The sequence below is a fragment of the Fukomys damarensis genome, unplaced genomic scaffold (assembly GCF_012274545.1).
Source record: "Fukomys damarensis isolate Sample0158 unplaced genomic scaffold, DMR_v1.0_HiC HiC_scaffold_16, whole genome shotgun sequence".
Lineage (NCBI taxonomy): Eukaryota > Metazoa > Chordata > Mammalia > Rodentia > Bathyergidae > Fukomys > Fukomys damarensis.
In genome coordinates this window covers 97,490,574-97,514,784 of record NW_022900928.1, presented here as the reverse complement: position 1 = coordinate 97,514,784, position 24,211 = coordinate 97,490,574, and the positions used below count along the sequence as shown (strand labels likewise).

Sequence of the window (24,211 nt, the reverse complement as noted above, 5' to 3'; positions counted from 1 at the left end):
TTCAAAATTTTTTTTTTTTTTTTTTTTTTTTTTTGTACCAGGGATCGAACTCAGGCCATTGCGCTTACCAGGCAGGTGGCTGAACCACTGAGCCAAATCCCCGGCCCAACAATGCAAATTCTCAGGCCCACCTATTGAATCAAAAGTTTTATAGATGGAGGCCAGCAGTTTGTGTTTCAAGATGTCTTCCAGGTGGGCATGATGGCTATATCTGTAATCCCAGCACTCAGGGGTCTGAGGCAGGGGTCTGAGTTTGAGGCCAGCCTAAACTACATAGTGAGACCCTGTTTCAAAAAAAAAAAAAAAGTCTTCTAAGTGATTCCTATGCCCATTAACATTTTGAGAAACACTTGTAGAATAAATTTCCCAAATGTTAGTCACACAATATCTTTACTGTTTTTACTGTTTTCTATTTCTTTAGTATCTTTTGTTAATTCACTTTCTCAAGATTTACTTTTAAAATGATTATATTACCACAAAAGCAAATACAGTTGAAGCAAAATGGTGTTACAAAGATATGGCTAGTCTTTTTTTCTGTGCATCATTTGTAAGTCATGTTAAATACATATATTGCTAGTTAGAAACTTCTTTTGTGAAATAATCATGATAAATAGTAGTGTTTAAAAGGTCTTGTTGGTAACATCACATAACCCTTGTCTTCTTATATGACAATCCCATACCTTGGAAAAGCTGGTCTAGGTATTTGTATGAGAGGAAAGTTGCTGAGCTGTATATACCCAAATGCCTAAGTAGAAATGACTAGCCAGAAGTACAGACTGAGACAGAGAGATTCAAGAATTCTCAAGAGATCTTCTAGATCATCAGTGTGAGATTATTGTTTAGCCCTGATTTCTTACCTTTTCTTAAGTGTTTTATTAGTCCATGGTATCCACTGGTGCGATGAGTTTTCATTAACCAATTCCACATGAAAATGTGAAGAGAATTCTGGAATAGAAACTAAGTGAGAGGAGCTGAGAATAGTGGTGCACGCCTGTAATCCCAGCACTTGTGAGGCTGAGGCAGGAGGATTGCTGCGAGTTTGAGTCTGGGCTGCATAGAGAGTTCAAGGACAGCCTTAATTACATAGTGAAACCCTGTCTCAAAAACAGAAAAAGGAAAGAATAAAGAAAAAAATAAACTGATTTCTGCATTATGGACAGGGGAACAGAATGGGGCATATTCTTGGGAGAGCTGACCCTAACCCTAACCTCAGCCTAGAAATCATTTATTAGTAGTATGAAAAATTCTTGTGTTATAATTTTAATTTGCCCATGGCATTAGAGGCAATACTTCCCCTAGTGGTATTCTTTGTATGTGTTAGTTGATGTGTCATAAAGTATAGTAATTATTGATAGCTGTAGAATCTTGCCTTAGTATTTCTAGATTGGTGAGGTTCTTTTTATCATTCCTTTTCTTAGACATTATAGACATATTCTATCCTCCTTTGACTCAGTAATAAAATAATCCTAGAGGTACCAAAAATGTGGGAATGGAGATCTACACAGTTATATTTATTTTTAAGGAATACATCCTGTGATACAAATAAGCACCTGATTTCAAACAAAGTGTTTTTAAAAACTATGAAGGAGTCTGGTGTGATGGTGCTGCCCTATAGTTCCACCTACTTGGGAAACCAAGACAAGAGGATTGTAAGTTTGAGACCAGTCTGGGCAATTTAATGAGACCCTGTCTCCAAAAAAAAAGAAAAAAGAAAAGAAGAAAGGCTGGGGATGTAGTTCCATGGTAGAATACTTGGTTAGCACATTTGAGGCTGTGTGTTTAATCCTTAGTACTGCAAAAAAAAAAAGTGCAAAGGACAAGCAAACTCTTTAAATGAATAGATGTTATTTTGCATATTTTTGACAGATTTAAAAAAGTAAATAAAGGATTACAGATAAGTGCTTTATATTTCCCTTCACTGGATCAGTCCTTCCTACAGACAACCTTTTTGGTGAATTTGCTGTGTTTTCAGTGTAACATGAAAATGTATTATTTCTGCTGTGTTTAGTTTTTAAGGCTAACATCTCCTTTATGGTAATTTGTTTTTTATTTTAACTTTATCATTAGGTTGTCTGTCATTCTCTTTTCTTTTTTTTTTTCTTTGTTGTTTTTAGATTTGAGGAGACTTTCCTTGGCTTTATCACTATTAAAAACTGATATCACCAGTCTTTTTTAATAGATAATTTAATAGATAAGTCAGCCAGTTACTTTTTCTTTGATTCTTTTTCAGTTCTTCTTAGCCAAACATAGCTTTTATTATCTCTGATTTTGTATGTGGAAGATTCTGGATGATAGGAGATACCAGATACCCACAGTACAAGTATAACCATCAAATTGCATTTCTACAAGTATCAAAATATAAAATTTAGACTACAGTTTTTTATGACTTGTATCTTAAATTCAGTATAAGCTTTTCAATATAACCTTTTAAACTTAATTCTTAAATAAATATTCAGGCTTTTTTAGTGGCTCTCAAATCTAAGAGAAAAAAAGTCCCCCCACCCCTCAAATATGATGGCCTCAATTCCTGCCAGATGTAGACACTCTACTTGTATAATAAGGTAATATAGGGTTTTGGCTGGGTGAGTAGAGTCTTAGAAAGTAGCTACTTGAGTGTTTCTGTTCTCACACCCCTGTCATGACTACTCTGTTAACTCTTAAAGACCTATATTCTCTGCTGCTAACAAGGCTTTTTCCTAGTCTCATTCTGTTACAGTTTTCTTTTTGGTACTGGGGATCAAACTTGGGACCTTGCGCTTGTGCTTGCAAGGTAGGCATTAGAACCACTGAGCTAAATCCCCAGCCCTTTTTATAATTTTCTTACATAGATTTTCATAGACATGAAGGCTGGATTTCTTTTTTTTTTTTTAACTTTAGAGACATTAATACCTGATCAGATTCAACAAGGATGAACTTCTTTTGGAAAGTCTCTCTACAATGAGTATTTTAAAATGTTGAGTTTATAATGAGGAGTATGGCAGGGGTAATATTAGCACCCGTTTGTAATTCTAAACCTATAGGACCATGTGCACCAAAGGCTTAAGAGGCTAGCCTTTCTGAATTGTGTACTATCTTTATGTTTGCGTTTTGTGTAGGTCAGGAAAGCTGTTATTACTCATCATAACTATAAATTTAGGAAAAAAAATGACTTGATATTACAATTGCAAGGCAGTCTACCATCACTTTTAGAATAAATATCTGAGAGGTGTAATGTATCAAACCATAAATGTTTTCAAAGCATCTGTAGTTGTGTTAAGACACAGTAGCGAGTCCTTTTTCAACATTATGCATTGAACTGCTTAAATATGCAGTGAGTTAGACTGTGTACATTTATTAAGGCAGCAGGGAGTAAAGGAGTAGTATTTTTTTTTTTTCTTAAAAGGTTACTTACAAAAGATTTATATAGATGGAGGCTAAAGGAACAGATGGTACAAGTAGTATAATTAAAAGTAGTACAGTTGGTAAAGAAGTGTGAGGAAAATGTAAAGATGATTAGGCTGGTTTCTTAGTATAGTAGTCACCAAGCAGCAGTACTCACCTGCTTTTACCCTGGATCCACATGAAGACACAAGGGTTTACTTTACATTTCTTAAGGTGTCTGAGCCCTGGAGTAGATTAGAAACTTGCCATGGGTTTTTATGTAGTTCCCACATATTGAAAGAATTGGTAGTGAGAGAGGAATATTTCTCAACATTTGGGATCTGAAGGGGTCAGAGCTTTAAGCTTCAATTCTGTACTTCTCTTTTTAGGTCAGCTTTCCTATCATTGAAGGGCTATGGATCTTATTTCAGAGGAAAAGAACCTGCTCTCTCTCAAGCCAGCTGACATATGGCCCCTAAAATGTGTATCTTTGGGGAGTGATTTGGTTGTCACACTGGAAAATGTGAGAGGCACTCCCTCCTTGGCCTCATTTATAGACATGGGGATGCTTCCATTGCTTCATGTGCTTTGCGTTTCTCTTTCCTCTGTTTTCCCTAAGCTAAGCTGTAAATTAATTCTGTACAAAAGAAATATTGATTGCCTTTATAAATTGTTTGCCATTAATGCCTGATAATATGCAGTAAGATAGGATTCTGCATATATTAAATATGTCAAATATTACAAACTTTTAAGTTTTTTTTGAAATTATAATACTAAACTCAGTTCACTTTTGCTTAGCCTTTACAGTTGTTGATCACATAGCATGGTCATCCACTCACAGCTTAAAAATATACAGGGAGCATCGGAGAGAATGGGTAAAGTAAAATTTTGATGTTTTTAAAATAGCACCTAAATCTTTGAAAGTTAATTTGGTTTATTGTTTGTATGGGTGGGAGAGGGTGGTTGGTAATAGGGAGCGGGGAGGGTATCTGGAAAACAGCATGCACCATGTACAATGCGAGATACTACCTAGGTTAAGGTTTTAAGTGTTAACTCCTAAAACATTTGAGTCATTTTCAGAAAAGGTAGGATCATACAAAGGCAGTATTACTACTTATAATGGGGTTATTTTTCCTTCCTCAGAGATTGAAGGGGATTTTGAGAATAGCATTTTAGATTGGCCTGTTCATATTCCCCGAGTGAAGCTGTCTGATGCAAGTACCACCTCAGGCTCTATTACGTTGGTGAAAGACCTGGATAAAAACACTAAGAATGCCAGTTTTTATTGTATGCCTATAATTCCAGTGATCTCAAAGGTTATAATTTATAATTCACGCTACCCATGAAGGGTTGAACAAAAGAGTAAGAGAGTTTTAACTTTGGGCATAGCTGCTTGGATAAGAAGTATTAATAGATTAATAGAACTTTTGGTGCTTCTATTCAAATAAAAGGCTCTTCACCCACCAAAGTTCTAAATCAAATTTCTAATTCTAAAAACTTGGCATTGTAGTATCTGCAAAGCCTAATTAATTATTGGTGGAAGTTACAGGACAGTCCTGCCTGTTTATGTAAGTAGGACAATTTATTTGTTGCTGACTTGAATAACTTGGAGTTAATTCAACGGAGTCTCTTCTCCATTAAAAATTTTTTCAGAAACTTTGTATATATACTAAAAATCTCAATTAAAAATAAAGACATTAAATTTTATTCCAAAATATTATCCTGGCCGCAACTTTGCTGTTTCCCTACATGAAGCCGTTTGCCAAAGCCTTATATGATTTACTTACTGATCCCCAACCCTTCTTGGCTGTCAGCTTTATTGAAGATACTACTTCTGTGTAGAATAGTCTTCTTTTTTCCTTTACTCTAAGACCTGTCTGTCTTAATTTTGGCTTCTACTTATTCCATGAAGCCTTTCCCAGCCTCTCCAGTCATTGAAGGTATTTCTAGTCTTAAAATTCTTTTTAAGTGCTACCTATTCAAAATACCCATTTGGCACTTGGATCATGCTACCTTGTGTTACTACTTGTTAATTATATGTATCTTGTTTCTTTACCAAAGTGTGAGCTCCTTGAGGGTGGAGCAGTGCTTGTTTTAGGTTCTCGTAACCCCATTGCCTTGCACAGAGAATAGAATCACTGGTAGGTTGGATTCTGTGATTTGGAGCCAACATCAGCGTTACATGGCAATTTTCCCCCATATTTTTTTAGATGTTACATGAGAAGAAATTTTTAGGAGAGTAGTTCACACAATTTAGGTTATTTTTATGTGACTAATATCTAAAATAGCCAAAAAATAAAATGCATTAAGTTCTTATGATATTTCCTTGTATTATAAGGAGCTTTCTTAAATATTTGTTACCTGTTTGTAGTCTTTTTTTTTTTTTTTTTTCTTGTTTTAAAAGGGGCACTGTTTTATCTAGTTTCCTTTGAAAAACATGGTTTGGGCCAGATATTTTGACAGAAAGCAAAATCACTGGTCTTTTTATTTTAAAATCCTGTTAGTTTAACCAAATTATACTTTCATGGCATAAACCAGTGTAAATTTATTAAATACTGCATTGTAGCCAAATTGTATTAAAATATTAACCTTAAAGTCCTTTAGTGCTTTTAACATATCAGTTAACAGATCCTCACTTGCTAAGTCCCTTTCTGAATGTTTCTGTTTCTCAGATTATTAGATTTATTTTATTTCATTGTTTTAAAGATTTCTATAATGGCTGATATTCAGTGGCCCTTTTATTATATTTGCTACAGTTAACATTTATGGAGTAGCCATTCACTTGCAGTGAGGAGTTATTTTAAAATACCTTTTGATGCAAGGTCCTGAGTTTGATCCCCAGTACTGGAGGGGGGGAATGCCTTTTGATATACACCCACTTGGTTTTCTTAAAAACTTTATCTCATGCCGGGTGTAGTGGTGCATGCTTGTAATCCCAGCACCAGCACTCGGGGAGACTGAGGCAGGAGGATCACTGAGCTGGAGACCAGCCTGGGCTACATAGTGAGTTCCAGGTCAGTCTCAACTACATAGTGAGACCCTGTATCTAAAAACAAACAAACCAACCTTATCAGGGCTATTCTTTGCATATTCTTAGTTGCAGTTGTTCCTATTTTATCTGATAGAGTGTCTTCAGGGCACATATACCTTAGTAGTATTAGGTTTAATGTGATTTCTTAGGCAAAAAGTTAACCCTCCTAGAGGAAATGTTTCATTAGTAAAACTTTGTGAATCTTCATTGTATTCTAAGGCTTATCTTATACTCTTGAGTCATAAGTTTAACCAAGTACTGTTGTTGTATTGCCAAAGAGCTTAGCTACTTGTAGCAAGGAAACTCCTGGATATGTAAGTTTTTTTGCTTTCCTAATTTAAAATATTTATCACTTTTAAATTCCATAATGTAATTAGAGTACAGTTTTAAAACATATTTTTTTCTTAAATGGTAGGAAACAGAAAGCTTCTACTATGTAGCTTGGACATTCTGGTGTGAGTTTATCACAGTGCCATCCTAATAAGAGATTAAGGTACTTACTCACTAGTCTTGATGAATACTTTTTAAAGAAACTTTTTCTTTAAAGCTCAGTTGGCCCTGGACTTTTACTTATCGTTAGGTATCGTCTCTAGGGTTACACTTGTTAATATTATTTTTAAAAAATACACTTTGATTTTGTTCACTTTTGTTTTCATATACGAGAATCTTCAGTCAACATGTACTTCTAGATGCTGTATTGAAATTGCTGGCAGAGTCTATTCTATACAAACTGAACAATCTGGCCCCTTGTTTTATTTGTAAAGGTTCAATGTATCTATGCCTGCCTACTTCAATCTGCAAGGGAGTGTCAGAAAGGCCCCGCATTCGCCGAGCCGTGAGTTATCACTAACTTTTCAGATGTGTTAATGAATGTGGAACAAAAGCAGTTGTGTTTAAAAGGAAAAAGAGACCATCAAAATAACCTTTATTATAGTAGCAGGCGTGACCACTAAATGGATTATTCCAAATTGTGTCAAAAATAACCTACTAGAGACTAGCCTCTAGAAAACCTATTGTTGAAGCTGCTCTGAAGCTATCATTTTAGCTATGTTATTTTTTTTAATGTGTATACCCTGGTTGTAAGAATGTTTTAAAAATATTTTTAACCCAGTTAAAACAATTGGAACAAAATTTTACCCCATAGTGTTTTCATTGAATTTAAGCTCTTTAGTATAAATATTTGAAGGGTAAAATTTCAACCTTCTTTATTATTCACATGTGAAAACACAAATGAATTTGAGCAATCAAATCACTTCTTAGTTGAAAGTTTTTGGAGTGCTCCAGGCATTGTCCTCTATAGAGGTATTTATAATCTCTTGGTACCAATAGTTTTTGCTTCAGTAATTCACCAGTAGGTTTTCATCCATTAATGGTGATAATTTAAGGCTAAAACACAGTTTTTTAGGACGTACCATTTTATATAGAAAGAGGTAACATCCATAAGAGTTTTTTCTTTTGTTTTTTCCCAGAGCTTCTAAGCAAAAAATTGTAACATCTATATTTTATTATTAGAGCTAATTACCTTTCTTTTTCTTAGATTCTTTAAAGTTTTGAGTAGATACCATATTTGATAAGCAGGTTGGATGCTTCTGTTGCTTAGGAGGTATTTTGTTTTATATGAAGACAGAATAAATGTAAATTTACCCAGTTTGGCAATATATAGCACAGACCTCATAAAAACTTGGAGCTGTGGAACCTTTGGAGGCATTAGAAAGTTAACATTTCATTTAGGCTATGTGCCTTTGTTTGACTGGTGTGTAAGTCCTTCTTCCAGGTTTGTACGCTCTTAAACGCGTTATTCTACCCTCTCTAACTCCTCCCAGCAGCAAAAGGGAGACACTTCAGCTGGAACAAAATAGTGGAAGAAATGGCGTCTGGGGTTCAGTGGGGATTCGCAGTGTGTATGCAATGTTTGCAAGATTACTTTTTATGTTTTTCAATTAATGTAAATAATTACAAAATAAGTCATTGCTTACTGTCAAGAAGGGAACATTGTATTCCAGTAGAAACTCTCTTAGTGGGTCTGCTGCAATCGCTTAACCTCTTGGGGCCTCAGTTTTCCTCATCTGCAATATGAAGGAGTTGGACTTCATAAACTTTAAGGTCCATTCCTGCTCTAAAATCCTATGCTTTCCTGAAGTATTCTATTTAACAGAATGCATTGCTTTCCCACTTTGACTGTTTGAATTACATGTGCAGTACACATACTGCAACTGCATGTTGTCTAAAGTAGTTTTTTCTATAGGATGTTATAAAAAGGCTAATCCCTCTTGACCTGATTTATAAATGTGTGTGTATATATAGCCACACATAAAGAGCTAGTGATACTTGGGCTCTCAGACTATAAATATTTTCCAGTTGTCTAACCTTGAATGTTATTAACTTTTCTATATTACAGGAGACACTACCCGTCAGCGAATCAAATTCAGTGACGACAGAGTATGCAAGAGCCACCTTCTCAACTGTTGCCCCCATGATGTCCTTTCTGGAACTGTACGTGTTCATTAAATCTATTTGATTACTGGTATACTACAAAGATGAACTATTTACTGTCTTAATTTTTTTGTCAAATTGTTAGGCAATATTTTAAACAGCTGCCAGAGGAGAGATTTATATCCCTTACATTTGTTATTCAGATTGATAATTAAATCTACAGTAATGGGTTTCCTCACAGAATTGGTTTATAATTTGTTTTATATTTTTTGTTTAGGGCAGTTTTTTAAAAGCACTTATTTGGAATATAGACGTAGTTAATATATACTTGGATATATATTGTAGCATTTACACTTGTAGTTCAGAAATGATGTAATTTATTCTTTGTTTAAAATTTTCTGTTTTTTGCTTGTATGGTTTTGTTTTTGATACTGGGGATTGAACTCTAGTCCTTGTGCTTGCGAGGCAGGCGCCGGAGCCACTGAGCTAAATCCCTGGCCCTACTTTTTTTTTTCTTTTGGCCGCAGAACCACTAAGCTGAGACGGGTGTGGTGGCACACACCTGTAACCCCAGCACTCGGGAGGCTGAGGTGGGAGGATCGCTGTGAGTTCGAGACCGAAACCAGCCTGGGCTACATAGTGAGTTCCAGGGCAGTCTCAACTACATAGTGAGACCCTGTCTCAAAAAAAAAAGAACCACTGAGCAGAATTCCCAGCCCTGTTTTTTGTTTTTTGAGACAAGGTGTCACTGTGTAGTTCAGGCTGGCCTTGAAATTACTAGGTAGTGCCAGCTGGCCTTGATCTCATAGTGATCTTCCTGCCTTAGCCTCTCAAGTACTGGGATTACAGGTGTGTGCCACTATGCCTGGCTATGTAATTAATTGATTTTTAAACTTTACTGTTAAATGTAGGCTTTTATCCAGAATAGTATAATTTTTGTTAAGATTTATGCACATTTCTATTGTGGAATCAGTGAGAAAAATATATTAGTAAATACTTAAACCAGTACAGTTTGAGAGTAGTATTGTTCCATAAAATTAATTTGTCTTGTCAAGTCCTAATACCATCAATCTTAATGTAGATTCTGTCTGCAGATATGGTGATTGATCTTAGAGTATCATTTTAATTTAAAAGGTAAAACACACGATGATGGACTTAAATAGAGCAAAGAATTTTTAATGCCTTGACTTTTAGATTTGGTTGAAAGAATTATGAAAGCTATAACACTTCCCCTCACAGATGCCCTTGATAGCAGTGGGAGCTGGCTTCATTTCTCATTTTCCAAAAATGACTGAAATTAAGAAAAGATTTCCTCTGGACATGGTGGTACAGGCCTGTGGTCTTAGCACTAGGGAGGCTGAGGCAGGAGGATTGTCACGATTTCGAGGACAGCCTGGGATAGTGAGTTCAAGGCCAACTTGAATGAACTATATAGTGAGAACCTGTCTCCAAAAAAAAAAAATTTTAAATTTGCCCCTCCCTGTTTTTAACCAACTTGCCTCTTTAGACGCAGTGAGTTTCCTTAGCTTACAGACGTCTAAATGAGTGGTTTGTTTTGGTAGGAATAATTAAAATAAGGACATACCCCAAACAGAATACTGTCAAGGGATATACAACAGGAAGCACCAATGTTACTCTCAAAGATACTTGAAACTCTGTTAACGTTAAAAAAAACACATTTTTTTTTTTCAAAAGCTCTACTACAAAGCAAGAAATCTTGTTTCATATTAGGATTATGACAGATAATCTGACAATAAACTTACATCTACTCTTTTAGTTCCTATAATTATTTTTTGCTGTACCATAATGCATTTGAAATCTATAATTATATACTGTAAAATTTTCCACATTTACTGTTGTGTACAATTTAATAGTTAAAGTAATTTCATATGATGGCTCCAAATTGTCACTTCAGATCAATTTAGAGTAGATTACTAAACTGGCAGAATTTAGCATTTTTAATATTTTGTTTTCGCAGTACTGGGGATTGAACTCAAGACCTTGCACTTGGCAGGCGGGCACAGTGCCACTGAGCTACATCACTGGCCCCGTCTTTTTTTTTTTTTTTTTGGTACCAGGGATTGAACTCGGGTCCTTGCGCTTGCAAAGCAGGCACTGGAACCACTGAGCTAAATCCCCAGCCCATTTTTTTTTTTTAAGTTCTGAAATTAGCAAGATTTTGACCCATTATTATATTGTTCTAGTATGGCCTTAATAATAATAAAATCCGAATTTTCAGTGTACCTTACTTATATTTTATGATGTATATAATACAATAAAGTACCCCCTTTGCTTTTATGCTTTCAGTGCTTGGGATTGAACTAATAATAGTCATGAGCATGTTAGGCAAGCACTCTGCCGGAGTTATATCCCAGTTATATCATTTACTTTTTAAAAGAATTGTGGGAGGTATATATATTATTCACAGTTGCAGATTGGAAATTACCCTTAATGATGCTTAGTAACTTCATATCAAAATCAACTCAGCTCTGTTGATATGAAGTAAAATTGGAACCACATCTCAGTTCTTTTAATACTAAAAGAATAAAGATTTTTATTAAGCATTGTAAGTTGCATTCAACCGAACCTCAATTTTTAAAAAACATTTCTGATGCTTTTATTAAGAGATATCTCAAATGTAAACAGGTAGAATAGTCTAAGTACTCCTGGACTTAGTATTTATCACTCAGCTTTAGTAATTAGTAACATTTTGATATTCTTCAAACTTAAATTATCTGATCTATACTGTTGTCCAGCGTGTTTTCTATTCTGTAGGGAATTTTATTTTTGAAAGAGGATTTTGCTTATGTCAGCCTGGCCTGAACTGACTATGTAGTCAAGGCTGCTCTCAAACTCAGAGATTCTCCTGCCTCGTTGTCCCCAAGTGCTGGGATTACAAAGTGTAGCCTACAGTGCTTGCAGGAAAATCTTTTTTTAAAGAAATAATCTTCAGATACCTTACAGAGTTGCCCAGACTAGCCTTGAAATTCTACCTCAGCCTCTCCAGATTAGCTAGGATTGCAGGTGTGCACCACCACACCTGGCTTCTTTAAAGAATTAATAAGCTTTTGTCATGTTAACTAAGGAGGATGGATAGTTCATTTTGAGCGTATCTTCTTGTGTAAAGCTCTTACTGAAGGATCATAAAATGTACATTTTGTCAATTAAATCTCTAGGTTAAGCGTGATGGTGCATGCCTGTAATCCCAGCACTCTGCAGGCTGAGGCAAGATTGCTGCAAGTTCAAAGCCAGCCTGGTCTACCTAATTGAGTTTATGGCTAGCCTGGACTACATATTGAGACCCTGTCTCAAAAAAAACCTCTCTGAATTATACGTCTTCAATTCTATGATAGAAAAATAACATCCATCCTGCCTCAGTCTCCAGAGTGCTGGGATTACAGGCATGCACCACCATGCCTGGTTAGAAAAATAATGTGAGGTAGCATTTTTCTTATGGTACAGAGAACATAAGGCTGAAGCTTAAAATTGATAGTGTCCTGGATTATGTGTTGAACAGGTAAGGCAAGGTCTTACAAAGGCACTCGGAGAGGGTACTGTAGGAGACTTGGCAGGCTGATGGCTAGAATTGTAATACATAAGGATGGGTTGGAGTAGTTGGAGTCCTCCTTAAGAATATGTGGTTTTGGGTTGAGGTTGTAGCTCAGTGGCACCACATGATCCCTGGAATGGGGGGTAGGGGAGGATATGCAGTTTTGAAGACTAGGGTCTTTTTGTGAGAATTTGGAGTTATAGAGCAGTATCTTGAAAGCCATGATAATATGGCTGCTGATGACCTTTATTCTTAAGAAGATAGCAGGTCATCTTATGTATAAATGGCTTGTAATTGTAGAGCTATACTTCTTAAGCATCTGGTCCCTATAGAACAAATTCTTTTCTGGAACAATGTTGAATAGTTCAAACCTCTTTTTGTTGAAAGTGTCTTTTTTTTCTTGGTACCGGAGATCAAATTTGGGTCCTTGGGCTTTCAAGGCAGGCAGGTGGCGGAACCACTGAGTTAAATCCCCAGCTGGAAGGAGTCTTTTTTTCTTTTTGAGACAGGATGTAGTTTAGGCTGTCCTTGAAGGCATGGTGATCCCTCCTGCCTCAGCCTCCCAAGTTCTGGGATTTCAGACATGTGCCACCACATCCAGATCTTTTATGTGTTAGATAAAGAATGAAGTAACTGAATTCTAAGTTTTATAATGCCTTTTCTTTTATAACTAAAGGATGTTTAAAGGATGCACAACTGTAAAAGGGATAGTCTTTTTTAATAAAAACAAAGAATTAAAAAAGACTATCCCTTTTATAGTTGTGCCTTCTGTGAGCAAAATTTTTTAGTGTGCATGTTATATACCTTTAGTAATTACAACATGATGATTGGGCATGGTGGCCACACCTGTAATCCCAGCACTTGGCAGGCTGGGGTAGAAGGGTTGGTTTGAATTTCAGGCCCACCTGGGCTACAGAGTTCTTTCAAGGCCAACCTCAACTGCATAGTGAGATTCTGTCTCAAACAAAACAAAACAAAAAAATGTAAATTATAAATGTTAGGATTAGGGATTCCCACTTCCTTTTCTTGCAGGTTTCAAATTTCCAAACTGTTAAGTGAATTTGTGGGGTCAGTTCTTGCATAAGATGTTTGATAAACAAACTCAGAAAATGGTTGCTGGCAATGTTTTAATATTTTTTATCAAGTAACTGGCCATTTCCTATAGAAAGATAAAACTTAGGTTACTGCACCTTGTGCAGAGTTGTATGATAGACCATAGTCTTTGCTTTGGTTTGGGTTAGGGACACAAGGGAATCAGCCTGACAGAGTTTTCAGCTTTGATATGATGTAATCCGATGGTGTGAGGCAAGGGTCACATTTAATGTTGTATTCCTTAAGCTCTATTATATGTTGTTATTCGTGATTAAATTGATCTACACAATTTGTAGCAGTAGAACCTTGGAATGCATGTGCTAGGTTTATACTGACAGGATTCAGTTCTCATTAGTAATGTTAATAGGTTTTGTGTTTGTTTCCTAAAGTAAATATATGGTTAGGGTAAAATTAGAAAAAAATATAAGGGTTAAAGTTCCTATTTGTATTTTATTTTCTGGAGTCCTTTTTTCAAAGTTACTTGTTTAAAAAACATTTAAAAAATCATTGCACTTTGGTCAGAAAAATAATAAATATATCTTATAAATTTTTTATTCCTTTACTGGTTCTTTTGTCCACTAAGTTCTTTTTAGACATCATGTTGAAGCATGCATTGAAAGGCACAAAATGTGTAAAAGTCTATAGAGCCCAAATGAATTTTATATCTATTCTTTCTTTAAAATTTTCTGAGAACTTTGTTTTTCTTTTTTCCTTTTCCTTCTGTTAGTACTGCTAAGTGCTGTCCGAGGTTCTTCATAAAGATATCTTAAATGTTTCTCATTTTCAGCACTTACAGGGTTTAATAGGACAAGGAATTAATTAGATTTTATATTTAAAGTCATTGGGAAAGGGATGGCAGGCCATCTGACTGGAACATCTGTCCTCTCCTAGATCGCCAGGTTAATTTTTCTGATCTGGCTGTCTAGGTGAGTGTTGCTTCCTCCCTTACTGCTCTGTGCTTAGTGGGATAGAGGAAGACAATTTCCTTGGTTAAGGATATATGAGTAGCTGGACTCCCCTGATAGAACCTGCCCAAGCTCTCAGGGTCATTGGGAAGGGCTAAAGAGCTCAGTGTGTAGTTATTTGTCTAGCATTCCCAAAGCCCTGAGTTTGATCTTCACCACAGGAAAAGAAATACTGTAAAGTAATTGGAAATAGAGAGGACAGTTAATGATTATTCTTACATGGTAACAGAATCATTTATTTCTATACATATTAAGAAATTTATGCCGGGCGTGGTGGCGCATGCCTGTAATCCCACCACTCGGGAGGCTGAGGCAGGAGGATTGCTGTGAGTTTGAGACCAGTCTTGGCTACATAGTGAATTCCAGGTCAGTCTCCACTACATAGTGAGATCCTGTCTGAAAAAACAAAAACAAAACAAAACAAAAAAACCCCAAAAAAGAAATTTACTTATTAATAAGAAATATTTTAACATTTTTGCTGTTAGGCAACAAAGTATCCCCTAGTACTATAGCATTTTGACCACCAGTTTGTACTATCATTATCATAGTTTCTTTGAAGACCTTGTAACAAGGTTGTGTTTGTTTGTTTGTTGGTGAGGTTTTTTGTTTTTGGTACAAGGACACTTTTTCTTTTTTGGTGTGGGAGATCTCTTTAATGTGGACATTTGGTCCTGGACAGAGTGGGGCATGCCCAGGAGGTGTGCAGACTGGTGGGTGGGTGACCAGCCCACACCTGGGCCCAGGAGGGACCAAAGGCTAGCCTTGAGGGTGTTGAGGCCAGAAGGTGAGTGCCCAGGCAGAGCCTCGCCCAGGGACACAGGGTTGGGGCCTGCCCTGGGGGCTCCCACAGCGTAGGGGCAGACCACCGGAACTGGAACTGAGGAGCTTGTCTGGCAGGAGTGGCACCACAGAGCTGTGCCCCCCCCCCAACAAGTTTTTATCTAGTACTTCAGGCCACCCAGTACAGAGGGAATTTTTGGTGGTTTAATTACCCAGCTATAATGAAGCAAGCTTGAAGTGTTTTGAGAGCATTCCTATTCACTTAAAATAAATGTGTCAGATGTGAATCTAAATATTTACACTAATAATTGTAAGAGCAGCTTTACAATTTTGAAGAGCTCTGAGACTATGTATTTTGCTTCCTTTCATCAGATATCTTATAATAGCATTTGAGAACAGAAACCAAGAAATATGGTAATTATTAATTAAATTATAAAGTTTTGCTTTTAAATAGAAAAATATGTTGGCAATATTGAACTTTAGACTTGATTGAGATATCTGACTTCATTGGTTTGGCCATTCCATTTGTTAAAGATAATAGTCATTAAAAAGCTTTTGAATAAAGACCCTAATTTGATTCTTGATATATTTCTTTTTTTCTTTTCTCTTTTTGCGATACTGAGGGTTGAAATCAGGACCTTGTGCTTGTGAGGCAGGCGCAGTGCCACTGTGCTAAATCCCCAGCCCTTTGATGTATTTCTTGAATTAACATTTCCATTCAATGATGTAGAATGTATATGAATTATTTAGCAAAATAATTCCAGTAAATTTTGTGCTGTGGCCTTTGCTCAAAACAAAACAAGCTAAAGGGTACTTGTTAGTTTTCCTGACCTTATTCCTTAGATGTCACTTCCATCAGATTATAGCTTACCAATATCTGGATTATTTAGTAAAAGAATATATAGAGATATGTTTCTTGGCTTTTTTCATTATTAAGAGGTTGGAGTTTATATCAGCACTTGTGTATGATTTTTAAAATTTGTATTCATAACTGAAAATTTGAGTAGAATTTTTTTGTAATTCAGTTTCATGAAAATGCCTTTGTAACATTTTTACATTTCTTTCTTTAGTCTTTCATAACTAATTCTTTCTTTTTTTTTTCTTTCTTTTTTTTTTGTATCGGTGATTGAACTCAGGTCCTTGCGATTGCAAGGCAGGCCACCGAACTGCTGAGCTAAATCCCTGGCCCTTCATAACTAATTCTTAAGATAATAAGTTATCTAAATGTATAAAATGTAGAACAGAGAAAACAGTCTTGAGTTACAATTTTTTAAAGAAATATGATTTTTTTTCCTTTGCAACATTAGGGATTGAACCCAGGGTCTTATTCATGTTACTGTGCAAACATGCTACCACTTAGTTATAGCCCCAACTCTTTTAAGTTTGATTTCAGACAGGGTCTCGATAAGTTGCCCATACTGGCCTTATATTTGGAATCCTCCTGCTTCAGCTTCCCTAGTAACTGGGAGTATGGGTTTGCACCACCACACCCAGTGCTTTTCTGTCCTTTAGAAATGATTTGCTGTGGACATGTTCATTGTCTGAAATCCTGAGTTGATTATATGGTGCCCCACTCAGTTCTGGATTTTATTCAAAGAATAGTTTTTATTCACTGAAATTTTCTGTATTGCTTCTTTGATGTTTTCTTGTTTTTGTTTTTTGTTTTTTGAGACAGGGTCTCACTATGTAGTGGAGACTGACCTGGAACTCACTAAGTAGTCCAGGCTGGTCTCGAACTCACAGTGATCCTCCTGCCTCAGCCTCCCGAGTGCTGGGATTACAGGTGTGCACCACCACGCCCGGCTGATGTCTTCTTGTAAGTCAGTGCGTATACAGTTATTTGGCTACATACAAACCTGAACTTTAAAGTCACTGGTCTCTTTGAGAGTACATGTTTAAAAGAGCCATGAAAATATAGACAAGCAGAATAAGTGGTAAGACATAGATCTCCAAAAAAATTTTTAAATCAGCTGCTAGAATGTAAGTTTCTTAAAGAGAGAGGGTCACTCTTTTTCCATTGGTACATACCCAGCATCTAGAACAGGATTTTTTTATTTTATTGAATGACTGATTGATCCACGTAAAAGTAAAATGTTGAGTATGTAAATCTTTTAAAACCAACTTTTTATTTTTTGGTACTGGGGATCTAATTCAGTTCCTTGTACTTGTGAGGCACGTGGCAGAACCACTGAACTAATTACATGGCCCATTAAAAACCAACTTTAAGTTTCAGAAATTAAGTTAGTAATGGTAGAAGTATTGGAATGATGAAATTTTAGTGATGTTGTAATTAAGCAGAGGAAGAAATAGATTAGTGAGAGGGATCAGGTTAATGAGGGCTGAATGAAGAAGGTAAGAATACAGTTTTTAGAAAAGTTTCTGAAGTCATCAGCAAATAAAATGAATAAATGAAAGTAATTTTAAATGTAAAAGTTACAACTTTTTCAAGAAGTGTTTTGTCTTAACTGTTTGCTAGGAACTTGTCTCAAAATAAAAGTTGGCAGCACCTATAGCTCAAGGCAAAACAGCCCTGGGTTCAATCCCTAGTACCACAAACAAAAAAAAGATTTGTTCACTTTTTCATTTAAGAATGGTGCTGGTCAGGGGCTGGGGATTTAGCCTCAGTGGTTCTGCTGCCTTCCTCGCAAGCAAGCACAAGGACCTGAGTTCAATCCCCAGTACCAAAAAAATAAAAGAATGGTGCTGGTCAGTTTCATTTTCTTAACTACTTGGCGTATACCTGCTGTGTGACATGTGCTGTGATAAGTGGTGGGAATACTGAAGTGGGCATGGTAGGAATTTATAGTCTAATGCAGGAGACACACTACCTCGTGTGAAAAGGAGTAATGTAATGTGCTTTCAGTTGGTGAAAAATGTTATGAAGAACAGCATGCTTAGGTATTCAGTGCCTGGGATCTGGTAGGACAGGGGCCAAGGCAAGGCAGTTGGAGAAATCCTTTTCAGTGAAGGGATATTTGGAAGCTATTTGCATGTTGAGAAGAAGGTAGTTTTGTTTTTGTTTTTTTTTTTTAATTGGGATCATTTTTATTTTTATACACTCGACAAGATTTTATACCAAGAACATTTAGTTAAATAGTACAAATTTACATTCATGAGGAACGTAAAAAAAAAAATCAACAAAATCCCCACTTCTTCCTGTGATCCACAGTCCCAACATTTTACAGTATAAGGAAGAGGGGAATGGAATGGGAGCACATCCAAAAAATCTCTCCCAAGAGAAATGACTTAAATTTCACATGAACCTAGTCATTTCTGAGGGGACATTAACTTGCCACATATTCCTACACAGAAACTTTATGGTAGCTTCCTATTGTTTATAGTAAAAAAAACCTAACATCCTTAACAGTTTTTTTCCTCTTGTTTCATTACTTTCTTTCCCCAGCATGCTGCTCATTTTTGTTTACCTTTTTTCTCTGCCTGAAATAGCCTTTCTGTGTCTTCACATTTAAATCCTGCTTCATGTACTGCACACAATTGCCTTAGCTTCTAGCCGTTTAATCTCTGAAGTCCAGTATACTGCTGTACTTCCTTTCTGTACTGCTAAGCAGGTACTATACTTGGTATTTGTCTCCACCCGCTCCTTCCCACTTGGGTAGGAGTCTTTTTGAGGCAAGGTGTCTTAATTTGTTCTGATTACCTTTGCATAACTTTGCTCAGAAATGGGTACAGAAGTATTTCTTCAAAAAGATTCTAGGAAAAGGCAGATGAACATTATTTGTCTTTATCAAATTGAAAAAATTGCCTTGGAGGTGAGGGTTACAGATGTGAAGAGGCAGATAAGTTGGGAAGTAGTCACCAGGTGTGGTGGCAAATACTGTAACCCTAGCACTCTGGAAGGTAGAGTTGGGAAGTAGTGAAAGAGCTGAAAGTTGGGCCGGGGATTTAGCTCAGTGGTTCTGCTGCCTGCCTCACAAGCTCAAGGACCTGAGTTTGATCCCCATACCCTCCCCAATAGCTGGAAGTACTTTCTGTATTTTTCTTCAACTAATACTCATCTGGACTTGTTAGGTTTTGAGCCAAGATTGGGATTTGCAAACAAAAACCTTAATTGTTATTTCATTTATTTTTGGATCCAATTCCGTGGCTTGGGCATTTTAAACAAGTGCTCTACCACTGAGCTACACCCCCAGCCCTTAATTTTTATTTTAGACAATACTAGGATAGTTAAAAATCTCGTCCAAGTTTTCTTGTTATTTCAAGGTGTTTTCCATATTTTGTTAGGCTTTTGTTGTTTTGTTCTTAAAACTATCTTAAAGCAAGCACTGAATTTAGATGGAAGAGAAATTTTATAAACAGAGGAAACGAGAATGAAGGTGCAAAAAGTGAGGATCAAAGTATAGGTGATTTGTGTTTTAGGGGATAACATTGCTATTGCCAGGTTCAGTAGTGCTGTCTGTCATCCTAGTACTTGCAGGTTTAGGCAGGAGGGTCTGCATTTGAGGCCATCCTGGGCCACACAGTGAGTTCAAGTCCCTCTGGACTTCTGGAGAGACATTGTTTCCAAACATCAGGAAAAAAAAAAAAAGCATTGGTGTGGGAGATGAAAGAAATAGCATGTTCTGCTGTCATGGTTTTGTTCTGGTTTTTCTCATGCTGCTTTATACATTTTTGTAATGCTATACTAATTCCTTTCTATGCTTCTACTCTACCTAAATTATTGCCCTTACATTTGAGTATCTTAGACTAGCATTAGAAAACATAAAAACATAAATGGAAAGAATTATTTTGAATACACTAAACAGTATAATTAAATAAATTGAAGAATTAAAGTCCGTTAAATGAAAATAATAACTGTTGCTCTGATTAAGGTGGTTTTATTTTTGTTTTTTTAAGAGTAGGAAAAATTTATCAAATGAAAGAAAGTTTCTAAGAAAGACGGGGGTGGGGGGGGGACGACGACCAGAAAGTAGGTTGTCCATTCACCCCACTTCTCCAAGATGTTTTATACAGCAGAGCCATGTGGGGAGGCAGGTACAAAGTGGGACAAAACCATAAGACCCAATGGAAAAATTACAAGGTGGGCGTGAGGTGGGACAAAACCATGACCAACCAGTAAGATTACAAGTACAGTCCCCCAGGTAATATTGATTAAATGGGGGTCAAATGGGAAGCAAGGCACATTGCAAGCATACAAGAATTTTCAGTAAGGGTGGGGGGTCAGGGATATTTCCTGGAAAGGCTAAGCTAAGACCTTGCCCCCCCACAGGAGATTGATACCTATTTAGAAGAATATCAGTCACTGCTCTTTATTCCCAGGGGAAGCACAAGAATATAGTAGTTTCTCTCCTTTTACAATTCTGGCCTACAGTGAATTGTCTTTATTGTCCTCCACAGTGATTTCTTGCTGTGTTGGCTCCTTGAGGGCAGCCCTGTCTAACTGCCTACAAGATACTTAATTAACTTACCTGTGTGCAGTATTCCCCCCTCTGAAGAAGTACCCCTAACTGCTGTGAGGGGGCAAAGGGTGAAGATAGCTCTGGCTACTTCCAGCTGAAGAGGGTCCTAGTTTGGGATCAGCAGTTAGTTACTCTACTGAGGGTCTGTCTAAAAGTCTTCCACAGGCACCTGGCATTGTCATCTTGGTAGCTGCATAGCTTTTCAGCCTGGAGGAGACAAAGCCACAGAAACAGTTAAAAATGCATGGGCCAAATTGTAAGGTCAGCAGGATTGCTATGAATATAGCTCACAAAGAGGATAAGGAGAAGGTTCAGGGAACTTCAAAATCTAACATAGAAGTCAAATAGTTTAGTAGTTAAGAGCTGTTTACAAGGTCAGTCTGGTGGATCCCAGTAAATGAAGTCTATCTAGCACATTTGTCATTGGTTCCATTTGTATTACGGCTTGGAGTTTGGCAGCCTCTAGGCAAGAATGAACAAAACTTAAGAAATTAGAGTTTGCGTAATCTAAGCTTGAGCACACTAGAATGAAAGGGCAGGTTGGGGAGAAAGTCACACTTAGAAATTGAAATAGTGATTGAACCTGCTGGTCTTAGATTCTTTCATTGATAGCTGTTATAAATAAGTCTCATACTTTGAGCAGTGACAAAGTTTATTTGAAAAAGTAAGAATGAAGAATGAGAGAGGGCTAGGGATTTGGCTCAGTTTGATTCCTGTAACTGGGGGAAAAATCAGGGAGAAACTGGCTCTGCAAAGCGAACTTGGGCTGAGTGAAAGGAGGAAAAGCAATAAAAGGACAAGTGGAGAAAGCAGGATGGACAAATGTGAAGAAAGTCATGATAGTCAAGGGTGTTTTAAAAAGAAAAGTGTTGGGGGCCAGGGATTTAGCTTAGTGACACTGTGCCTGTTTCGCGAGCACAAGGTCCTTAGTTTGATTCCCAGTACTAAAAAAAAGAAAAGAAAAGTTTTAAGGTTAATATGAAGGAAGATGGTTTATTTTTTTGTGATGTTGGGGGCCTCATGTATACTAGGCAAGCTCTCCATTAGCTTTATTTATGGTGTTTATTTTTAAGTGTGAGTATGATAAAAGTTCTTATTTACATTATTAAATCACATTTCTCTAGGAATTTGTATTCTCAAGTGTGCTCCTTCTCTCCTACTATCAATTGTGATTTTGCCGGTGACGCTGTTCCTTAGGAATACTTCTCAGTATCTCCATTGTTAATAAACTGACCTAGAGAGATTAGAATTTGTTTTCTTAAATAGTTTGTTAATGATGGTCTTCCAGAAAAATGCTTGAGCTGTAATTCCAAGGAGGAATATGTAAAACTTTTTGCTTGGATAAAGAAAGCCCTCAGTGCAGCTAGACATATGTGTATAATACCAGTCACTACTACTAACATTTCCTGCAGTTAGGTCAAATTCAGCATGAACAAAAGTTGTTTTCTTTTTTTTGATCCGGGGGATCGAACTCAGGACCTTGATCTTACAAGTCAAGTGGCAGAACCACTAAGCTAAATCCCTAACCCAAGAAGACATTTTCTTTCACAAAGCAATCTTTGCCTTAGTAAATTCTCTTAGTGGCATCTTTGTTCTCATGATTGAAATACTTGAAGCCTTGAAAAAGACTCCTGACTTTTCCCTTTCCACCCTTCATTTCAACTTACTGAGAGACAGTTGTATTAAAAAAAAATGTTGTTGAGCTGCATTCAAATTTGTGTTCTGTTGTCTGTCATTAGTTTGTTTTTAGGCAAAACATTTGATCTTTCTGAGCCTAGTTTGCATACTTGTAGGAAGGTTGTGTTGGAATTGATTTCAGAAGTCCTTCATATTATACATCACCCCCCTTCCCAGACTTAAGCCCTGCCCACATAGTTGAGTGCCTGTCTTTCATACTCCCTTTTGTGCATTTGTGTGCATGTTCCTGTATTACATCCCCAGCTCTTTTTTTATTTTATATTTTGAGACAGAGTCCTGCTGTCACCAAGTTGCCAGTTTGGGCTCAAACTTGTCCTCTGCCTGCCTTGGCCTCCCAGAGGTGTGCAGGTGCAGCTGTGTTCTATCACGCTCAATTAATGTCTTAACAAATGACATTTTATTGTTTGAATTTATTTTTTCGTTTATCGTGTCATAGAGAGGTCACCATACCACTCTACATTTGTTTTGTTTTGTTTTTAAATTTTGCGATAGGGTCTCACTATGTAGTAGTGGGGACTGGCCAAGCCCTACTGTTGCCTGCTTGAGGGGTATGGCAAAAGGTAAAAGACAAAGAAAATTTTGCAGCTCAATTAGAGGTCAATGCCTCATGTTAGGCAAAAGACAAAAGACTTGCCATGCTTGCTACTAATACGATGTCTTTAACTCTTTAAGGAAGATATCTAGAAAGGGAATACTAGATCAAATGGAATCTCCATTCTGATTTTTAAGGTAGTTACAGTAGTTTACATTCCTACCAACAATGTAGAAGGGTTCCTTTTTCTCTGTAGCCTTGCCAGCATTTGTTGTATTTGATTCCTTTTTATTTATTTATTTTTTTTTTGGTACCAGGGATTGAACTTGGGTCCTTGTGCTTGCAAGGAAGTTGGTGGAAACAGGGAGCTAAATCCCCAGCCTGGTATTTAATTTTTTTTTCCTTTGGTACTGGGGATTGAACTCGGGTCCTTGCGCTTGTGAGACAGACAGAGGAACCAGTGAGCTAAATCCCTGGCCCTTGTTTTCTTGATCATAGCCGTTCGTTCTGGAATAAGTTGGAATCTTTTTAGTTTTTTGGGGGGGCAGGTACTGGGCTAGGGCTTGAACTCCAAACCTTGTGCTTTTGAGGCAGGTGGTGGCACTACTGAGCTAAATTTCCAGCCCATCTTAGTGTTTTAATTTGTGTTTCTCTAATGGCCAGTGAAGTTAAACATTTTTCTGGTATTTATTGTATAGATTGGCCGTTTGTACTTCTGTTCATTTCAGATGCCCATTTTTTGATTGGATTTTTTTTTTTTTGAGCTCTCTATTCTAGATGTTAGTCTTTTGTCTGTGGTGTAGCTGACAAAAAAATTTTTTTTCCCTTCTGTAGGTATTTCTTTACTCTATTGGTTGTTTCCTTTGCTGTGCAGAAGCTTCTTAATTTGATATGATCCCATTTGTTGATTTTTTTTTTTTTTTTTTTTTTAAGTTTTTTGAGACAGGGTCTTACTATGTAGTTGAGACTGCCCTGGAACTCACTGTGTAGCCCAGGCTGGTCTCAAACTCTCAGCGATCCTCCTGCCTCAGCCTCCCTAGTGCTGGAATTATAGGCATGCACCAGCATACCTGAGTGTTGATTCTTGGTGTTATTTCTTATGCATTGGAGTTCTGTTAAGAAAGTCCTTGCCTATGCCTTTCTTCAAGAGTTTTATCTTCCAGAAATTGTTTCTGTTTTAATATTTAGATTTTTAATCTTTCTCTCTATCTGTCTGTCTTTTGTACTGCGGTTTGAACTTGGGCCCTTGAGCTTGCGAGGCAGGTGGCAGAACCACTGAGCCAAAACCCTAGCCCTAATCCATTTTGATTTTAGTTTAATGTATGGCTAGAGATACAAGTCTGGATTCAGTCT

The 24,211-nt window shown here is 36.9% G+C and overlaps 1 protein-coding gene across 6 annotated transcripts in view; it reads left to right on the top strand.

The window, feature by feature from the left end:
* The window catches only part of LOC104867351 (putative RNA-binding protein Luc7-like 2), a 64,642-nt gene that overhangs the window by 4,703 nt on the left and 35,728 nt on the right, over positions 1–24,211 (top strand). For 2 of the 6 annotated variants that reach the window (XM_019208571.2, XM_033764507.1), the window contains exons 3-6: positions 4,159–4,235; positions 7,156–7,226; positions 8,215–8,288; positions 8,790–8,884. In XM_019208571.2, the coding sequence (XP_019064116.1) occupies positions 4,159–4,235; positions 7,156–7,226; positions 8,215–8,288; positions 8,790–8,884 (317 nt within the window). Of the gene's footprint in view, positions 1–4,158; positions 4,236–7,155; positions 7,227–7,595; positions 8,293–8,789; positions 8,885–24,211 lie in introns of those variants that run through there. The other 4 variants (XM_019208573.2, XM_019208572.2, XM_019208575.2 and 1 more) reach the window with 3 other exon arrangements.